General features: G+C 41.3%; 1 protein-coding gene across 1 annotated transcript in view; it reads right to left on the bottom strand.

Moving 5' to 3' along the window:
- Positions 1-17,695: 17,695 nt before the first annotated feature.
- The window catches only part of dock2 (dedicator of cytokinesis 2), an 85,530-nt gene continuing 82,235 nt past the window's right edge, over positions 17,696-20,990 (bottom strand). Inside the window, exons 45-51 of the mRNA XM_029511893.1 lie at positions 20,605-20,688; positions 20,381-20,518; positions 19,769-19,896; positions 19,463-19,664; positions 19,233-19,338; positions 18,474-18,622; positions 17,696-17,940 (exon numbers count right to left, since the gene is read on the bottom strand). Of these exons, the coding sequence (XP_029367753.1) occupies positions 17,878-17,940; positions 18,474-18,622; positions 19,233-19,338; positions 19,463-19,664; positions 19,769-19,896; positions 20,381-20,518; positions 20,605-20,688 (870 nt within the window). The 3' untranslated portion in view covers positions 17,696-17,877. The remainder of the gene's footprint in view (positions 17,941-18,473; positions 18,623-19,232; positions 19,339-19,462; positions 19,665-19,768; positions 19,897-20,380; positions 20,519-20,604; positions 20,689-20,990) is intronic.

Raw genomic sequence — 20,990 nt, 5'->3', positions numbered from 1 at the left:
AAAAAATTGTACCAAAACAACATTCTGTACATTTCTCCTGATCCCCCTGACTACAACCACATTTGCTGCAATGCCTCAAAAGCAGCATAAAATGCAATGGGGAGTGTTTTCTTAAGACGAATGACAAAACTCTCTCAGTGGAGCTCAGAACTGTAGCCTGTACGGTCTCGTCTAGGCGCCATTTCATATGATTTAAATATTGCTTAGGGATGAGACACAAGGATCTGTTTTTGCAGAGAATATGAAAGGGGAAACTCACCACATTCGAAAGAGTCAGAGTGACAAACATCAGCGAGCAGCATCAGCTTTAGCAATAACACCCCCAGGTCTCATTTCCTAATCACAGCATGATAATGAAGATGAATCTCTAGGCTGTGTACGTGCGTCTGTGTGCATGAAGGCACACATTATTGTGTTATGTGTATTGAGTCAGACTATTTATTTTTCTTATAGATTATATCTTTATACACAGAGACATATGACCTTTTTTATATAATTGTGTCTTAGCTCATATAATTTTGTGTGTATTAAGTGGCTGCCATCTATAACAATGTAGCATTTATCAGAAAAGCTACAAGCTATGATCATGATTTGTTGTTCTTCAGGAAAGGAACATGAAAGGGTAAACCAGCAACTTGCTTGGACGGCACAGACAACTAAACGACAGCTCAGCTCTGTAGTTAGGGTGCCTCGGCTGCTGCTAAGAAGACCGCTCATTATTTTACTGTAGACAAATAAAGCCTGTTTCAATATTTGAACTCACAGTGTGCATATTGTATATAACGTATGTAAAACCTGAACCGTAAACTCACACATGAAACACTAAACTGCGCATGCATCTTTATGTCCTGTAAATTGCGAGGTTGGGACCTCATGAATTCCACTTCTTTGTCTCGCACGTCCCACAGATGCTGAGTGGGATTGAGGTCAATGTTATTTAGAGGCCAAATCAACACTTTGAGCTCATTGTTGTGTTCCCCAGACATTCCTAAAGCACTGGGTGGATTACCCTGATGAAAGAGGCCACTGCCATCAGGGGACGCTGTGTCCATGTCAGGGGGGGACTTACATCGGTGGCACATGTCTGATCGGCCACGTCACCTGTCAACAGCAGGACAGAGAGAACTTGATGACATTACTCGTTTGATATTGAGAGCTGATGTTAAATGACATTACAAAATACTGAATATTGACATCTACTGACAGAACGATGTGTCCAAGAGCTTTTCTCACCTTATGTCATATAATCCTGAAAATGTGCACCAAATGACTTTTAATAAATAAAGAACGCCAAAACAGCCTGCCTGTGTAGTCGAGTGATTGTGCTGATGAGCTCATTGTTTACTTGTAGAAAAATGGAATGAAGGCAGTAAAATCTGAGGAAATATAAACAGGAAGTGATTACGGCAACATGGCAAGCATTACAGAAGTGAACCTGCAAAGACGGTGGTACGGAACAAATGTTAAGAGGTAATTCGCACTTCACCGCATATTTCAGTCATCAGCGTGAATTATAAAAAGCTCTGTTCATGTGGATACACATGCACGAGGACACAAATAGACACACACACACTTAAGTGTAATAATAATTTGCCAGTGCTCATAAATCCCCTGGGGAAGAATACAACAGCTGATTAACCATCAATCAGACCCTGTGAAGACCTGCTGGTAATTAATGACATCCATTCTCGCTGTCAGGTAGACAACACGCACAAACACACACGCTTTCTGATACCAGTCTGATACAAGTATACATAGATGAATGTGCTACAGTATAATAGTGTGGAATAGGAAGTGTGTCAGCTGCAGTTTTTTGAATAAATATTATGAGGCTTGCAAGTTCGATTCCGACCCACTGAGAGTGGAATCACACCTCTCTAATCCTTGCTGCTTCATCCGAACTTTGAATAAATGCAAACAGTGCAAAACATTTCCCAATCTGAAATTTGAATTGAAATCAGAATTTGATCATTTTGTCAAAGTGAACTCACGAATCTGAGAGGACTGTTTAGCTGCGATACATAAGATCCTGTAAAGTGGGCAATGTCGATGTGTAATTGATGAAACCTCCACTTTCACAACCCTCCCCACTTTGTCATCAACCTGACAGGAATAAAAATGAAGATACTAATCTGCCCTGTACCTTTTGGCCCGTGAATGACAAGCCTTTGGCATTAGCAGGAATATAACAATTCCAGGGCACTGAGTGCATGCATATTTAACACACTTAGCAATTTGACTAAGCAGCTGTTGTGCAGTTATAATATGGTTTTATTTGATTGGTATTATATTTTGAGAAACACAAGAAATTAAATTTGCATCTAGAACGCAGATGTGTTCCTCTGTTCATATTCTCACAAGCACAAAAAATACAGACCAAGTCAGAAGAAACTGCGATGCACTGCGCGCCTTTTACTTTACTTTGCTGGACTGACATTGGGGAGCAAATCCAAAAGACGTGTGCAACTTTCACAGCCACTTCCAAAGCAATTCACCGTCAACAGTTGGAAGATATTTCTCTGAAAGGTTACAGTACATCAACAGTAATATATACAGTATTCACACACACACACAACCAAAGAATCTATTATACACTGGAATTCCCCAGTCACACATGCACACTTTCCTAGCATTGGACCTCATCACCTGAACAACCTGATTCTCCAGCACCTCAATGGCACAACAAGAATTCCCGATGCTAGTATATGTATAAATCCTCTCACTACTATAAACATAATGTTTGGACTTCACCTCATTGGTGTATTACTTCATCTTTTTCATGAATAAAAAGATGCCCTTGGCACTGTGTGCGTTCTGAAACAATGACTCATTCAGGTGCCTCCTCATCGGGAATCATTTTGAGCTCAGTGTCCCGTCCAAGGACACTTGGACATCTGGACGGAGGGAGCTCACTATCAAAACGTGATTAATAGACAGCCGTTTCTTTGTAGTAGACGCTGTTTTTCTGACCTAAGTTGTAACTTAGGTCGTTGAAATGGACTTGAGTGAGTACAAGAACGCATCGCTTTATAATCCCATGATGTTCGATCACATCACGATTGCTTCTGTTTCTGTTGTGAGGGCAGCTTCAGTGCGAAAGGTTAAAGGTTCACTCGATGACGATTCGGTGCTGTCGGATCAAATATTCAGAGTTGAACATACTTCCACTGAGACTATCCAGGAAAAGAAAAGAGGAGCATGGACAAGGGCACAAATAGGATCACGACACTTCCACAAATCTTTCTCCTGTTGAGTACTATAACTCTAGTCACAGTAATAATAACCAGAACCTGCTGTGCTTATTGTAACACTCACTTATTGCATTATCGCTCTCTTTCAGCTGATGACTTTGGCTCTCAGCTGTTATCTATCCAGCTCTCATAGTTTTCCCTTTGCATCTCCAAACCATTTGTCTCCCTTCCCACCGCTTACTCAGACTTCTAATAACATCAGACTACTCGGAGCAGATAAGCGCGGCTGTTGAGATAAAGAGCTGGCGGAGGGAATGATGCAATCAGCCTCCATCTGTTCCCACTGACACAGCAGCTCTGCATCGACGTGGATACGAACGTCGGCTCCCGTGATGTGCTGTACAACGTTCTGTGGCTGCTATCTAAGTCATCTGTGCGGTGACAGGCGCTGACACTATTCCCTGAGTTCCTCTCAGGATTTCTAACAATGACAGAGAAAAGGCTTGGTGATGGTTATTGTTATGGAGGTCACAACTCGGGGAGTTTGCAGGTGAAACCCAGTGTCAGTGTTAGCCATTTCTTTTCAACGTAAAAGGGTAAACACGGACAAATTTTGAGCTAATTTGCGTCCTCTGGGTGAAGGAAACTAAATCAAAATGTATTATACGGTATTCTCTGCCTCTATCATTCCCGTAGTCATGTTCACACGATTTGCATCCAACGGCAGCGATATGCATTACCAGACGTAATTAGTTATTGATCTTACGCTAATAGATCCGGCCACTTTTTAAGTATTGATCTCATCTTTTTCTGAGAACAGATCCTTTTGAGTGCAACTGCCTATATGATGAGCCTATATAGTACACACCTAAATGTTTCCAAGTGTAACATTTTCTTAAAAATCTAAAAATAATAACAATAAAATTAAAATGAAGCCAAGGAGCGAAATACATTGACACAAACTATGGGAATAATGTCTTAAATCCACTCTTCCACTTAAAATGTACTCAATAGAATGAACTAAATCAGTCTCTAGACTGTGTGGACATATGCAGGAGATCTTAGGAGCTAGTTTGTGAGGACGTCACCATGCTGTGGTCAGTGTCCTTTTCAACTTGGACAGGTTATAAAATCTTAAAGATTACTTTCCCATCGCTGCTGTGGCGTCTGTTCCTCTCTGTGGGTTTTCCATCTTTCTTTTCTGACCGCTGTCTAGCTTTCTGCTCACCTATCGTCCTTTTGGATGACATGAGCACACTCAACTAGCTGCTGTCATTGTGTCTGACAGTGATCGTATTCATTTATTTGCGGTCTTTGCGGTTTATTTTATTTATTGAGGCCTGAAATTGAAGTGCATTGCCAGATCAGGGATTTGATCCCGACTCCTGAAAGATCTTGGCGAGTGCCAGCAAATCTTGTCATCCATCTGACAACACCTGCTCCGAGGATAATTGCTTTCAAAGAGGCTGATGTCCTCTTACCCTTTTCTTCTCCTCCCTGCAACATGCGAATGCTTCGTTCATTCTAAGCCTGCTTCAGTGTCAGTCAACCAATTCAGCCGGGACCACACATTCTTCCAAACTTGCCGTTGAGTTCATAGCCTCGCTCTCCCTCCTGTCTTTGAAATTCTTCTCTGACTTCCACATTTTTCTTTAATCTCTCTCGTACCACCTTTTCTCCATGAGGCACACATTTGCATCTGCTTTTTATCTACTTCTCCATTCTGTTTTTCACACATTTTAAAACTGCTGACTTTGACAGAAGCTTTTTTTTTTTTATCTCTTTAATCCAGTCCCCCCCCAAACCAGAGCAACCGGGGAGGAAAATGCTGGAGCTTTATGTAATGGAGCCTTTCCACTCCAACATTTTGTGCTGTAATTGGAGAAATTAATAACTGTAACTAATAATTGTATGAGTAATACATTCCACTGAGCTCATATGTGCAAGGCCATGATTATGAAACAGATCTCTCTACCGTTAAATTATTTAATTTATTATCAGTTAATGAGACAGTGAAAATTTTGGCTAAAGAATGTTTCTCCTTCATTAGATTTCTTTTTATTGCAACCACAGAAAAACAGCCCTCTGCCCTGGTATTACTGTACCACCTGCACTCAGCTGGAATTCTCAAATGTTTTACTGCAGAGCAACACAACTATACCTCTGACAAGGAACGTAAATAAATGAGCGAAGGTCTCAGTTCTTTGCAGGCTCTGTGTTTTGTAAGCGCCGCCTGAGTCAGCCTTTATTCCTCCATCCGCTTTATTTTGGAGCACTAATGTCAATTTTCATAAAGTAGTTTCTCTCCTGTAATACATTTATTCTCAGGATGAGATTTGTTCAAAGACTAAAATATGTTAACAGTGAGCAGATATTCAAACTGTGAAGGGAATTTCAATATCTACCTTAACTCTAATGCAAGCTACTACATCTATAAAATATACACCAAAATGTTTAAATTAAGTCCTGGACACAATCAAAAGCATAAACGCATTTTGCTGATAAACAAAACAAAAGCTTTTTTTTTTGCGTATATTCAATATTCAATACTCAATTTATTTGTTATGTCGAGACCATCATAGGTCATCATCAACAAAACTAAAAAATAAATAAATAAATCAACAAAACCACACTCACCCTGACCTTCAGACTACACAGCATGCAGGTTAAGATTCTGGCAAGCAAAGATTATTGTTACCCCCAAAAATAATGGTCATATTTATATAATCGATTTGATATAAAATAGTGCGATACTTCTCTGTACCTAAAGAGTGCACTTCTCGCTATAACTATAACATACTCTGTACCATGTAAAGCCACCATCATCGCTCCCCTGTCCAACAGTTGACTGGAGACATTGTTCCCTTTTCTGTCTTCGAGTGCAACTGGAAAATACAGAACGCGGCGTATCCAGTTCTTCCATCAACACTCTTCCTTGTGGTGTTAACTGCAGGATTTGCACTTAACCTGCAAAACAAATTTAAAAAAAAACATAGAAACACACATTACTTGAGTTGATAGGGTTGTGAGACATCTGTGATAAAAATGCTACTGAGAAGAAAAAGGCTTTTCGTTTTGAACATCTTCACCTTGATGATACAACAAATACGTGACACACAATTACAAACAGTCAGATTCCTTGATGGCAGCCCGTGTTAAAACTGACATTTGCATGGAAATCAAGTCATGTTCAGTCCCAAAGGAGGATGTGGTAATGTGTGTTGACCCACTCCGAAAGTCTTATTTGAACTGCCACTTTGTCAGTCTGAATGATGTAACAGGCTCAGTGATGCAAATTTATCCTCTTTAATAAAATTTTCTGCTCAACAGGCTTAAATCCAAATCTTTGAAGCTACCTCACAGGAGAACAGTTTGTAGTTATGTTTTTATGCAAGATGAAATCTTAAAGTCATTGTTGTTTTTTTGAGCTCTTAATTGTCGCTATTATGATCATTCCTTATTTTGCCATTAATTCTTTGCAAAAATCTGAAACCTGGAAGCCCCCCCTCACCCCCATCATTACGCTTTTACCTTTCTGGTTGTCCAATATCCGTATGGGAGATCAGAGAGGGCTGCGGTCACATCTCGATCTGAGATGAGGAAATGGTGACTGCACCTTTGTGGCACTTCACATCAACGTTGCACACATAAGCAAAGCGAGCAGAAACCTCAACGTTTCTGTACACATGTGTGCTTGTATGTTCTGTCAGCGGATGAGTCTGATAGGGAGTATGCTGATCTGTAAACTCCAGAGTAATTAATGAGCCCAGTGTGCATCACAGTGGGCTGAGAGAGGGAGGACGGGCGCCAATGAGAACGCTGTGTTTAATTAGACTCATACAGAGGACTGTCTGTCCAGCGGGACTTGCCAGTCCTTCATAAACTCTTAAACCAATTACCAAGAAGAACATGTCAATGAGCGAGAGAACAAGTGAAAAATTAAGATTACGGAAGACAGGGTGATTGGCAGGCATTTGGTTATAATAACTAGGATGGCAGAACACATAATGTACTTTGGATTTTTAACAGTCCAACTTTAAGAAGAACTTTCCTCATCACATTTTTATATTTCAAATGAATAGAACTGTGGTCATAACCTTTATTTCCTCTGAGGCAATTTTATTGAAGTCTTTTAAGTATCATTTAAGTCGTGATGAGCTGGACAATCAGCATTCTGAAATAAGAGCGCTGAGCAGCAGGACCAGAGAGTGCAGCGTGCACAGTTCCAAGTGATTTGCTATGAGTTTGGTCCTGTATTGCTCCATTTCGAGCTGGGCAGCGCTCAGCCGCCATCTGGCAGTCAAGGGCACACAGATGGCGGGGGGTGGGGGTGAGGGTGGGGTGTCTTTGAAGCTCAGGGACCATCACTCCTGGATCTGGATGTCCTGGAGCCATTTTAAAAAGGTATGACTCTAAATTCACGCTGTGACACATAGTTCTCCTCTCTCTCTATTTTCTGGTTCTCTGCTGGTCACTTTTCACAGAAATGGGTTTCACGCCTTTCGAATGCAATTTGACATTAATCTACAGATGTACAGGTCAGCTATCGGTCTGTTCCAAGAAGCATGCATTGCTTTTCTGAGACTGGGACTAATGTGTGAGTTATGTTTAAAAGCAGCTGAAACCATGGATGTCACGAACAACAGCCTTTATCTCATAACAACCCGAGAGCTTTAGTTTACTGAAAGTATCCTAATTCCCCAAAGCAGCTGAGGATGTTGTACCTGCGTCTTGTACACACTCCTAGTAAATAAATATATTTTCTATTTTTTCGATTTATCTATTTATGCCCCAGTTTTGGCTTTGACTGGTGTCACAACTCAGAACGGCGGCATTGTGATTAGCGCTGTTGTCCCACAAGAACAAGGTCGCAGGTTCGGTTCCCGGCCCTGGGTCCTGTAAGTGGCAGAGGATGAATGAATGAATTGTGTCCCGACCCAAGTTAGGCTATCCTGTCTCTATTTCGACACATTTTCTCTGTCATTGCCTCCATTTCTCAGCAGCTCCCTTTGGGAATCTATCTGCATGTTCCCCTTGCTCCCTACATTGACAGTTGAGAAGAATGACAATGGGAATTAAAGAAAAGGAAGAAGAAGGAAAAGTAAGGAGGGTAAAGAGATGGGAGAGTGATATAAGGCAAGGTCTAAGGTAAAGAAAAAAAAGGATGAAGGATACAGACTCAGTGAATCAGAGAAGAATGTAAAGGAGAGGAAATGGAAAATTCATATTAAATGACAAAAAAGGTTAATGGCAAAGCTAAAGAGGAGAAAACCAGAGAGGCAAGGAAGCAGAAAGTAGAAAACATCAAGGAAGAAGGAAGATTGTAGTAAAGGGAAGAATGAAGGAGTTAAGGGAGGGGTTAGAGAGGAAGAAAAGAGGGAAAAGAATGGACTGTAAATGGATAAACAAGGAAGGAAAGAGGGAAGAGGAAAGAAAAGAGGAAGTTAGAGGAATGGAGCAGTGAATTGAGAACAACTCTGTCAGTGCTGAGCTGGAAAGACAGAGCAAAAGACTTCAAGTAAGCTGCTGCAACAGATTGGCATCACAGTCCATCACCAGGGGAGACAGCGGCCACTCTGCATGACTGACACACACACACACGCAGTTGCACACACCCATAGACAGCCATGTAAGTGGAGATAACAAACAGATCCGTGCATAAAAAGTTTGCAAGCTCTTGCCCTTTGAAAGCGAAAAAAGGCTTGGAGCGTGTAAGAGAGCAAGAGCGTAGCAGAGAGTGAAGACCAGCCAGAAGCAAATGAGAATGGGGAGGTGGCAGAAGGCAGTTACCTTGGCAACCAGGCCTCTGGTGAAAAGTGTCTAATCAGTGGGCGGACAGTCAGATACCCAGATGATTCCCCAGAGATATATGCTCATTTCCCCTGTGCATCACTTGGACTATTTTACATTAATGACCAAATCTGACTTTTCACACTATCCCTTGAGAGACATCAGCTCTTTGTGACAGTGCAACACTGCAGACACACTTTGTTCAAGAGAAGCTTAAATCCAACCTTGCAACACATCCAATATATACAAATGGTGTGTTAGCTGGGTGCATGGTTCTTACTGCAGAAAACAAAGCTACGATTGGTGTGACAAATTGTTCTGGAACGTTCCTTTACCTCGACCACACCTATCAGTTATGAAACCCTTACCAATAACACTGAAACATTTCCAGAAGAAAGTATAAATCAACATTTGTTTTTGAAAAATTAAAGACTTGGGTGTTTTTTGTTTTTTTTTTTTTTACACAGTGGAACTCACCACCACCATTCCTCAAGTGTCTACAATCCACAGGGACTCACACTCCCATCTCCTCAACAAAGGCTTAATAGAAGACACTATTATTTCAAGCCCAGATTTTATCTCTCTGGGGGTTAAGGTGGGGTTGCAGTTAGCTGATGCAATTTCATGAAGAAAATAATTCAATAGCATTTACTGTCTACTGTCTGGCATAAAGACTTCTGAATAAGGGAGGATTCTCCACAGATGTGACACTAAGCTGTTTGATTGGGCCCAAACGCCATCAAACAGCACACCCTGTGTCCTTGAGTTGGCCTCTCTTGGTAAATCGAGCTCCTGGCCATAACTGTCCCCACCCCCTTGTTTTAAGTACAAGCTGTATCGTGGCTGCAGTGACCATCTACCCTGACGAAGGGTAGATCAAAAGGTCACAGCATTGAGAGACAGACATAAAAAAAAAATAAAATAAAAAATAAGTCCCATAACTGGGGATACAGATGACAAGACTCACAATGCGGGATGCAACCATCCATCACTTGAAATCATTTTACATGCATGTGTGTAATTTTATTTGCATACAACACCTGGTGTGTGCATCCAGACTAAAAAAAAAAAAAAGAACACAAAGAAGATTGCGAGGGGAAAACATTTTGATCCAAGTAACTTTTTGTGAACATGTATTCCATTTTTAGGATACTGCCCCAAGATGTATTTATTTTCTGTCCATTACTCTTATTAAAGTGTGATCTCATTCCAAAGTGCTCAACATATAGCACCCCAACCAAGTTCCACTTTCATTAGGCCAACGACCTGTGAATTCAGCTCCGCAGAACATGCACACAATAAACACTCACTCAACTCATGTGGCACAGGCCATTGGATCTGCTGAGCTTACAAAAAAAAAACAAAAAAAAAAACAAGCAGGCATCAGCAATAGTTGACTGATCTAAGGTGTGAAACCTAACAGTCCGCCCAACCACACACTGACATTTTTAGAGCATGCTGCAGGTTGACACAGACCCCTGACCCTTCACGGACTGCTATCTTTGATTCCACAGACCAAACCTAAGCTGGAGCTGCTCCTCTTACTCTTTCCTGTCTGGTAAATGTTAAATGTCTGACTGTCTGCAGTGTTAAAGCTCTTTCAGGTGGAGCCATGAGATCCATGGAAATGTTCTTCAATACAACTTGCACTGCCTTATTTTTCCCCACAAGAAACTTGGTGAATTATATCATTACTTTTTCAGCAAACAGAGAATTGTCTGCCCTTCCTCAGGATTTTTTGAGTTTACCATTAATATTTAACAGATCATCTTACTGTCTTTGTTTATAGGTAAACCGAATAATTCAGCGGCCATGCAATATTCAGCGGGATTCGGGCTGTCACTCGGAAAGGCATATACACTTCTTCATTAAAGGTATGCAGATGTGTGTATTTACTGACATTAAATACTGAGGAGCAAACAATTAGACAGAAACTGCCGTGAGAGTCTCATTGTTTTGGATCTTTTTTTGTATAGATTATTAAACCAACACATAGCTTTTGCAAAGTCAGCCATTTACAGTTTTTGAAAATTAAAAGAATACCTATGGACATTTTGGTTCATTTAGGACTGAGTGGTCAATCTTCAAAAACCTTCAGAAGCATGTAGTTATGTTTTCGCTATACTACTACTATTACTACTACTGCTGCTGCTGCTGCTGTAGCTCTTTTAGTTATTTGTCCAAATGAATACATTCCATATTATTATGGATGGATGATGGATGATGGATGATTATGGATGATGTCGAGCTCTTACTCAGGCCTGAAAGAATTCACAATAAATTCTTAATAAATAGACTTTTTACTTTTCCATGAATCACTGCATGCAGTCCGCTGCAGTACCGATTGCTCACAAATGAAAGAGTTGTGCTGCTCCCTGACAAAAGCTGCTGAATCATAATGATGCTGAATAAATGATGGGATAGAAACATGGCTACACATGGGGAAGAAAGTAGAAAGAGTAGCCAAGCAGCGCAGAACATCAGATTATACTAGACTCTTTTATTGGGTTAGATGTTTGGTGTCTTTGAAAACGCTGGGTTTTCTCCCCGATTGGCTTTTCTGCTCATGTAGGGCAGCTGGTGCCTGATAAACAGAATAAAAGCAGTCTCAGAGTTCCAGATATTTTAATAGATTAGCATTTTCCCTTAATGTCTCCAATCACAGATCATGCACACCATTAGCTGGGCAGCACCGACAATGATTCACGAGTACATGCAAAGCCCTGTTGTTCACGTCTGACTCTGTCCTTGCAGTTCTGGATTTCTGCTCTACCTTTTGCAGGAAGTAATATTTGCAAAATGTCTTTTGCCCATCATCTCAACCAGTGCTGCTTCTTTAGCTGACATACCAAACATAAGTCTGTCCCTCCCCTGACACGATAAACATAAATAAAAGCTGCACCAATATTTGCTGCCTTCATCAGGAGGAAAGCAGGCGTGCAGTTCTGTCTTGGAAAATGTGATTACAGTAATTCTGTGATTAAACTGCGAGTCGGAGTCTGTCATTAGGTCTGCAAACACTTTCCAAACACCTTCCATCTTCTTCCTGCCCATTTATCCAGTGACACACTCCAGAAGTCTGCGATTCGCAGTTCTGCAATTTCAGTAAGATGCATGTGCTGCGGTCTATTAAACAACAAATGTGCTATATTACACATGTACACATAACTATGCTCACAAGCCTGCAGCCATGAATTATATGTGGTACATTACACTCATGCTACTCCAGAGACGGGGAACGTGTGAGGCATACGAATGCTTTGATGAGCTGTCAGGTTAAGGATTATCAAGGAGCCCCGTTAAAGTTTACAGTGCAGTGTTCCACTTTGTGCTCCCCTATCAGCTGGTTACAAAACCTGTCAGAGAGACGGCAAGAGAAAATCACTGGTATCAAGAGGGATGGCAGAATCAGTTAGAAGGAGCGAAATGAGGGATGAAGTGATGGAGTAGTAAGAACCAGAAGAGTTAGGAGAAGGCAGAAGGTCAAAAGTGAACAAACAGTGGAAGGCGGTTAGTGAGTGGCAAGAGAACAAGGATGGCAGAAAACTAGCAGTCTATCAGAGCTGATTTACAAAGCTGTGCAAACAATTCACACAGCTTGTGTTACTGACAGAACACCAACACTGCCCTCTACAGGATAGAATGAGCATTTTAGTTTGATGAAAAACCAAAAAAAAAAAAAAGGAAATAGATTGATTTGGAAATTAAATTATGAACATGCTGATAATAGCAGAACTTGTGATCAAGACGTTTCAAGCACATTAGCTATGTTTTATGGGAGCAAAACCGAAATATCTGGTTTAATAAAAGAATAAAAAATAATTTAATGTCAGTGCTTTAGGTTCAACCTGTTAAAAAATATCAGAGGAACTCTTAAGCAATTTTTAGTAGTAACCACTGAGGGAGAACCATTACGGAGACAATGTACACCCTTTCTCTCCATAAGCCAGGGGGAAATTATTCTATTGTCACTGTGTTACTAGAAGACACCATGACCACATTTAATGAAGTCATAAATATTCTTAGTGCTCATCCAAAACTACCCTTAAAATTGCAAACACACACTCACTGAGGACTGCTGGATGCAATTTCAAGACCTTGGCTGGAAAAAGGAAAGCAGAGATCAGAATAAAGAAGTGCCGACCAAAGACAAAGACCTGTTGAGGGAAAACGGATCTTTTGTCGAACTTTGACCTTGCAGGGCAAGACTTTCCTTTTACAAATGTTGTTCAGTAAAGCGAAAGGGCACAAATAAAGTTTGTTTTCAAAAACGGCACAGAATGTGGAAACGTGAAGGTTTCCAGGGACAGAACATTTCAAGGTGAATATGAACAAAGTAGCAGCTTGTGACCGAATGTGTCGTGTGGATTAGAGAGATTGTGCCCAGGAATGAGAGAAAGGTGGAAAGGCCCTGTAGCTGTGGTGCCATATTGTATAGTAGCCGACACTTCCTCGTGGCTAAAGTCAGCAGTGACAACTTGAAATTCACAGACACCTTTGGTTCCCCAGGGGCTGATTTTCCATCTAATGTGAGAAAACACTCAAACTGCCTTACAGGAGACATAATCCTCTTCTCCCTCCCAACTCTTACAGCAGGCTGAGACACATTTCATTCAATCACATTTTCTTTAAGGTGCAGGAAGGAAAATTGATCACATCGTTGTTGTTAATAAGTGCCTTACGCAAAAATACATTTTTTTAAACCCTTTTTCTTGGAGGCTCACATTTGCAGCTTGTGGATTTTGCAATCCCTCTTTTTCTTTTCTTTTGATCCTTAGATTAATGTTCTACAGCCCTCTGCTGGACCGGAATCACAAGTACAACTCATGTTGAAATGCCTTTGCTCTCATGAGCCTCCATAGAGAGCTACTGAATGAGTTACCATACTGCAGTGTTTGCACTGCTACAGTTTCAACAGTAATGACAAAGCTTCTGGAGAAATCCCATCGTCCATCTTCTAGTTTTCTTGACTTGGCTATTAATGAGCTTGTTTCCACTGACTATTAGCACTGTTATAATAATACCACCTCTATTAGTTTCCCACCAACTGCTCATGATGCTCAGTTATGTCTGCCAACCTCCAGTCAGGCTCACACACAGCACAGCGACAACAACAGCTGTGCTCTGTTTTCATAGATACCCAAAAGCCAGCAGCGAGTGCATCTATAATTTACTGAGCATTTTACTCCATTCAAAAAAAAAAAAATTACAAAAAAATTAAATATTAAACCACTTCTTCGTGCTCAACCCTGCTTTCATGTTATCTCCTGTCTTAGCTTGCTGGATGAGGAGCTACGAGACAAAAAGCTGATTTCTTTCTGCACTGACACGTGTTTGGTTTTATGCAAGTACCTGCTGTATATCCACCAATCAACTATTATTGGGAGGGTTCCGAGTTTGGAGCCAAAAGTTGGATGCCAGCACTGACCTGGTGCAAGTGCTGGCATCCTACTGAACTGGCTGGGCCCTCCGGGGAGAGGAACCAGGCTGGTGGAGAGCAAGCAGGGAGAAGACAATAGGCAAGGTCAGGATCAGAAGGCTGGTCAGGTTTTGAGAGCAAAGACTAGGGAGACGGGTCAGGGACAGTGGACAGTGCTGGAGAGTCTCACATGAGGGCTGAGAACAATCTGGCAAGGCATGAGTGACTGATTGGTGATCGGGACCAGCTGTCAGCAGCAGGTGAGGGGACTCGTCCTGGTGAGGTGGGAGTGGCAGTGAGTTCAGGTGAGAGGAATCCAGCGGACACTGTGACAATTGTAATATGACCACTGACAGTTTAAGTGATAAGTGGGATTTTCAAGGCTGCAAGTGGACAGTTTGTCATCAACATTGTTTAGTTTTGAAATACTTGTTGGAAGCAGAAAAAATGGGCTAATTTGGATGGATTTAAAGGGCTAAAAAATCAGCGAGGGTGTCTCCAAAACTGAAGCTCTTCTGGGATCGTCCTTGACTGCAGTGGTCAGTACTTACAAAGACAGAACCAGAACCAGTGAACCAGTGACAGGGCCATGGAAAACCAGAGCTAAATGATTCCTGGAGTGAGCGAATCGTCACATCTAACAAAAGAGTTAGCGTTCCTCAAAGAAAGGTCTGACACGCTGCATCTCAGTTTATCATGTTTATCATGACTGTGCAGCTGCACACTGGTCAGGGTGTTCATGCTGACGTTTGTCCACCTCCAAAAGCTTCACAATGGAGCAATGGAAAAAGATGGTCTGCTCTGATGACCCACGTGGCAACTCACAGCGTTGTCGACCAATTGGTGACTAAAATATATATTATTTTTTTTAAAGACACCAAATTTGGACAAAATATTGGAGCTGAGGATTAATGAAGTGGAATTAGGTGCTTTGTTTTACAGACTTCTTTTAGCAAGCGGTTAAGTCTGATGGTCATAGCTTGTATAATACTGGAGTATTTATTTATCCCCCCCAATTTCATTTATGCCTTTCTACCATAGAGTCATTAAACTGATACAGTGATAGAAATGGGACCTGAGATGTAGTTGCACTTGCGGCATAAATTGCGAGAGGACACTTCCTTTCCATGATCTGTTGAACCTGCAAGCTAGCAAATGAGAATTTCTGGGTAAAGTCCCATTAACAGGAGGCCACAAGGTCCTCATCAGCAACACTTGTTTGGTTCAATGGAGTGTTATTTGCAGCATGTCATTTCCCATTTTCTCTCCCTCATTTCCTGTTACCCTTAAGGCTGTCCTATTGAATAAAGCCAGGAATGGGCAGAAAAAACAAAACAAAAACAAAGCGAGAGAATAGCACTGTAGCTGCTGTGACAGGTCTTCACAGTACAGCCTGCGAAACGGCAGTAAGTTCCTCCAATTAGTATGACATGAAAGTAATAGCACCAAACACAGTGACAGGTCCGAGAAAGGTTGAGAGCTTAGTGACAAGGATTTCACGTGTCTTCAGAGGCTACAAGTAACAATAAGGAGTTATGTATTTTGACGAGTTGTAGAGTTTTTCCCGATGGTAAACCTGCGAAGAACCACAGAATGGGATCATTAACTTTGAGATCAATGTGATGATTAAAGCTGTAAGCCAATAATAATGAGTCATACTAATGAATAAGTGATTGATAGCTTCATGATCATCCTTCTTGGGCTGGTAATTCTAAAATACAGTGCTTCCACATTCCTCTCGTCACACGTCAGAGGTTAAGGATCAGTATGTCCACTGGTTTTTCCACTTTACAGAAAAGCATTGCTGTTTTAGATGGGAATGAATCAGATGATCAGTCCAGCAATGCAGCAGAACATCATTTAACTGAGTTACCAACTCAATCCTTCCGTCCTATTGGAAGATGTGTGATTGATGAACTGGAGCCTCTAAGCGGTCATGGAGCAATATTTTAATCAGAAGATTCACACACCAGACTGAAATATTACAGCACAGGACTTTGCATGAGTTTTAAAAGGCTGGTGTGTAACTTTTAATTGGGTGTGTAGGGACCTGGTCAAAGTGTCACCAGATAATGACAGCGTTAAAAAAGGAAAAGCAAAATGTCTCCATTATTCTTAATCACCTTCCAAATGGTCAAACTCCCACAGCACAGAGCTGAAAAAGAACCACAAGGAAATAAAAGCACCACTGGGCAAATATGAGATTTTCATTTACATCCATGAATCATTTAAACAATCGCATGCTCTGTTATAATGATCTTTTGCCAATGTAAGTAATATGTTGACCCTCTGCAGTAATATGACTTCACTGAATACCAATATATGTCCATCTTATGCAGCAGTGTCTGCTCGCTTATAAATTAAACTCTCTTTTAAAATGTCACTGAAGCTAAATGAAGAAAGTGAGAGTGAAGCTAATATTCTTGCCATTTACTTCTTCACTATCCATTAGGAGTTTAAAGGGTTGAGTTGTAAAGACTGAATTTGAGGAAATCGCAGCAAGCTGAATGAGAGTAAAAGTAATAAAGCGTTACAACAGGCCTGCAGGGCTGCAGTGGTTATCCTCATCCACTTTTTTCTTCTGCTGCAAGAGAAAAGAGGAAATAGGCCCACCACCCCAGAAGTTTGTTTATTCCTCTGGTCCACAAAAGGTCTTCAGATCCAGGCAGCTACAGAGACGTAGTCTGCATCTGTTTGGGCTGTTTTTCATACCTTGGCATCCAATGGCGTTTGGTGGAGGGTCTGTCCTTGACAGCGAGGCTGCTACCTGCTAGGTCTTGAAAAAGGGGTAACATGAATGTCTGAACTCTTCGATTAAGCGGCCACCTGAGGTTTAGGAAAGGATGGAAGGACACATCTGAATAACCCCAGGTGCTGCTTACTCTTAGAAGAAGGGATGGATGGATGGATTGGGCCTGCTGTGTAGTCAAGGACCAGCTGCTTTTGTGTCATTTTGTGCAGTGGGCTCCACAGTGTGTTGCACTTTTCTTATTATACGTAGTTTAAGCGTTTGGATTTCTTGTTTGGTGTGCAGTACCAACGCGTATTGGCAGCTTCTTGGAATTTAAAGGCCTTTGGGAGGACACGGTAACCTTTGTGCTTTATCAAATTATTATTTTCTCATTAACTTAAGCCGGTCACAACAATGGTGAAAACTGTATAATAAGAAGCTTTTTAATCAAGCACGCTAACAGGGTGGTTTGTTTTTGCTCGTTCTTGTAGAAGCAGAATTGATTGAAAAGCTGTAAGATGGCATTTAGCTTCACTAGGAATCATTTCAATTATCAGGAAAAAGGTCAGTCCACAAAAAATAGCCTTTATTAATAGGTGAAATCAATTCTGTCGGGTAACATTAATACTGAGACTGACAGGCTGACTAAGTGAGTACATAATTTTTGGTTTGACTGCAGGTTCATGTGAATGTTTTTACAAAGGCATGTAAAAAGTCAGAGACATAAGAAATGAAAATGAATGATTTCAGAAATGACTGTCGCTGTCTTTGGCTGGATCACTGGGCTTTGCATCCTCTGATTTGGAGCTCTGTTGAAACAAACATAAATATACAATGTAAACACAAGGTTTACTTCCTTAAAGGCAGATATTAATTAAATATAATATCTGTGATATTGTAGAAAAAAATTGTGTTTTTCATTTAGATCTGACCAAAGTTTGTGATAAATCAGCAGACCTAATCCTGTTACAGGAACAACTCAATATTTTGGGAAATATTCTTATACACAGTAGAGTTAGAAGAAGAGACCACTACCATGTTTGGATAGTAAGCCTGCTGCTGTTTAGTTATCAGCTAGTCTTGCTCTATATAAAGGTCAATATTCCACGAACTCAGTTACAAAGTGTAATCAGTGAGCCTTAGAGGTAATGCCAGCTGCATTTTTTTTCCTCTGGAGCTTTATCTTTTCACTTTAACTTGATACTGAGCTCAGGATCTGCCGATTGCAGCTCCATATTTAGGGCACAGAGGGGTGAATATGTAGTTTCCAAAATATTGACTAACCTACTCTTTTAAGTGGAGAATTGATTCTTGCATTGAACATATTAGTGTCTTTCTCTACCTTGGACTTGAAGAGAAGATTAATGACGCCCTTTGAACGTCTGTCTGCTGTTCGGTCTGAGGTCACACAGACAGAAACGCTCTTACTGTCCCTCCTGGCTCTGGTGCTCTCCCCCTCCTCTGAGCCCCCCACCACCACCAAGGACAGACCTTCAGAGAGGAACAATTATGGATTTATTGTTAGTGTCTTTCTTCAGGCAACCGGATTTTTTTCTTTCTGAATAATAAGCTGTTTTTGCATTTTCTCTACTGATGAACAGTTTGTTTTGGCAACATCGGTCGCACTGTGTGTATGCTCATTGAGGCAGTACAGCTTGTCGTCAGCTGTGCTAATCAGATGTTGTGTATTAACACCACAGTCAGTGCTGGCTCAGCTGGCGTGGGAGTGTGCCAGTGAAACATCAGTGAAGTGTAGCCCGATACATTGTTGAGGGGCAGGGTTATGTAACGGAGGTGATGAAATATGAACTGAATAAAACTGCTGCCCAGTTTTGAAAAATGACAATTAATTTGCCACCTCACATCAGGGTTGCTGTTAGGTCAAGCTATTAGTGCCAAATCGTCCATCTTGACAAATTGTTTTCTCTCCACACTGATTTCCTCTCATGACCTTGTGTGTGCCAGCCTTTGATAAGAGAAACACAACAGCCCTCCTCAATTCACGACTATGTATTTAACTTTATGGATCTCTACGTTTAGATATAGAGTTATTTAGTGGCAACACACTGAGCAGCACAGGGTGGATGTGTGAGTATATAACCTGTGATGGCAGGCAGGGATCTGGAGTTGGCATTGGTCAGGTTAACATTTCCTTCATCGGGGTCTGCCAAGTTGGTGTCACTGCGGAACTCCTGTTTCTTGGACAACTGAAAGGAGACGGAGATCACACTGCACTCAGTGGCAACATCTGCAGAGATACTAAACCATCCCGTCACATCCTGACATTCTTGCCATTTTCTCTTCTCTCAGGCCACTGCTGCTCATTCTCACCCTTTTGCAGTCGAGTGTGTTCATCCTCTCTCTCTCCTCTGTGATGAAGATCATGCTGCTCCTCTTCTTCTTCTTTTTGCTCTTTCTCAGTTTGACCTCTGCGTCGCCCACGGTCACCACCCCCCCCTCCACTATACTTACGCTGCCACTGGAACGAGGCAGGGTGGAGTTCCAGGAGATTGGAGACTCAGGGGGAAGATCCCTGGGGCAGAGGCAGGATGTACAATAATTTTAAGGGTACAATGATTTTTCACTAATGCCATGAGACAAGTTAATACATCAACACATGCTATATGTTTAGAATACCTGTCTGCATGGGCTTTGGTTGGAGTCCCACATTCTGATCCGGGCAGTGAGGTGATTGAGATGATGGACTGCCGAATGGAGCGCAGCATGGAGCGAGGACGGGTGGACTTCCTCTCATCCAAGTCCGGCTGTAAAAATGGAAATGATCATCAGTATGATATAAACAGAACTGTTAATAGGCAGAAAGAGAGGAAGAGAATCAAAGTGCATCAATAAAGAATCCATGACAAAAAAGACAGACACGTTATTCTTGAAAAATAGATCATTGCCACTCCTGCTCATGATTAGTTTAATGTTGCGTGAAGGGCAGAACAAATTAAGTTATTGGACGTATTAGCCTCAACTGGACCACCCAAACCCAAACTCTGTTTGTAACGAAATTTAAAGGAACAAATTCCATACTAAGACTTGCCTCAGAGGGTTTTGTAAATACTTCAATCTTTAAAATTCACCTGGGCCAGCTTACAGTTTAATGGGAGCAGCTCTAACCCATCGAGCCTGTGTCCAGTCTTGAGGCCAGAGCATGCTTTGGATTCCAGAGAAAGATCATGTTTTTTAAGATCCAATCTGCCTCCTAGTTTTCCCCTCATCTTTTCCCCCTTCACGACTTACCAACTCCCTCACTCCATACTCTTTCTCCACTTTCTTCTTCAGCTGTTTGAAACACTCCTCCATGCGCTCATGGAACGGACGCAGGTCATCGGTAACCCTCTTCCCATGCAGGGAGATTCCTCCACCCAGCAACGGGATCTATAAATACAAATGTTTTGTGTCTTCATAACATCCAAATGAAGCGTCACAGGTAAATGTGGTGTGTACACGTATCGTGAATGTACCTGCCATGCGATGAGATCTTTGAGGCGCAACAGTTTATCTCTGTCCTCTGAGTGCTCCTGAGTGTACTCATCGGTAAAGAATGCCTGATACATAGGAAACATTAAAAACTCATTTCAGGAATGATGACGTTTCATCTGCTCAGGAAATTTAAAAATCACGTTCCATGCACATGTGCATGTTCAAAGCACGCTTGATCCCCTCTGTGATACTAAAACACTGAATAGTGAGGATGAATGCTAATGATATTTCAATTTCCAGGTATAATGCATTCAATATAATCCATTATGCCTTTCATATTAAAGCCTTATGAGTTGGTACTGATTTTTGATCCAAAATCATTTGAAGTCCATTTATCACAAGAAATGAGTTGTGCAAAGAAGCACTC

This window comes from Echeneis naucrates, chromosome 10 (genome assembly GCF_900963305.1).
Source record: "Echeneis naucrates chromosome 10, fEcheNa1.1, whole genome shotgun sequence".
NCBI classification, from domain to species: domain Eukaryota; kingdom Metazoa; phylum Chordata; class Actinopteri; order Carangiformes; family Echeneidae; genus Echeneis; species Echeneis naucrates.
The sequence above is the reverse complement of the archived record's forward strand: the minus strand, read 5'-3'. Positions and strand labels throughout refer to the sequence as shown.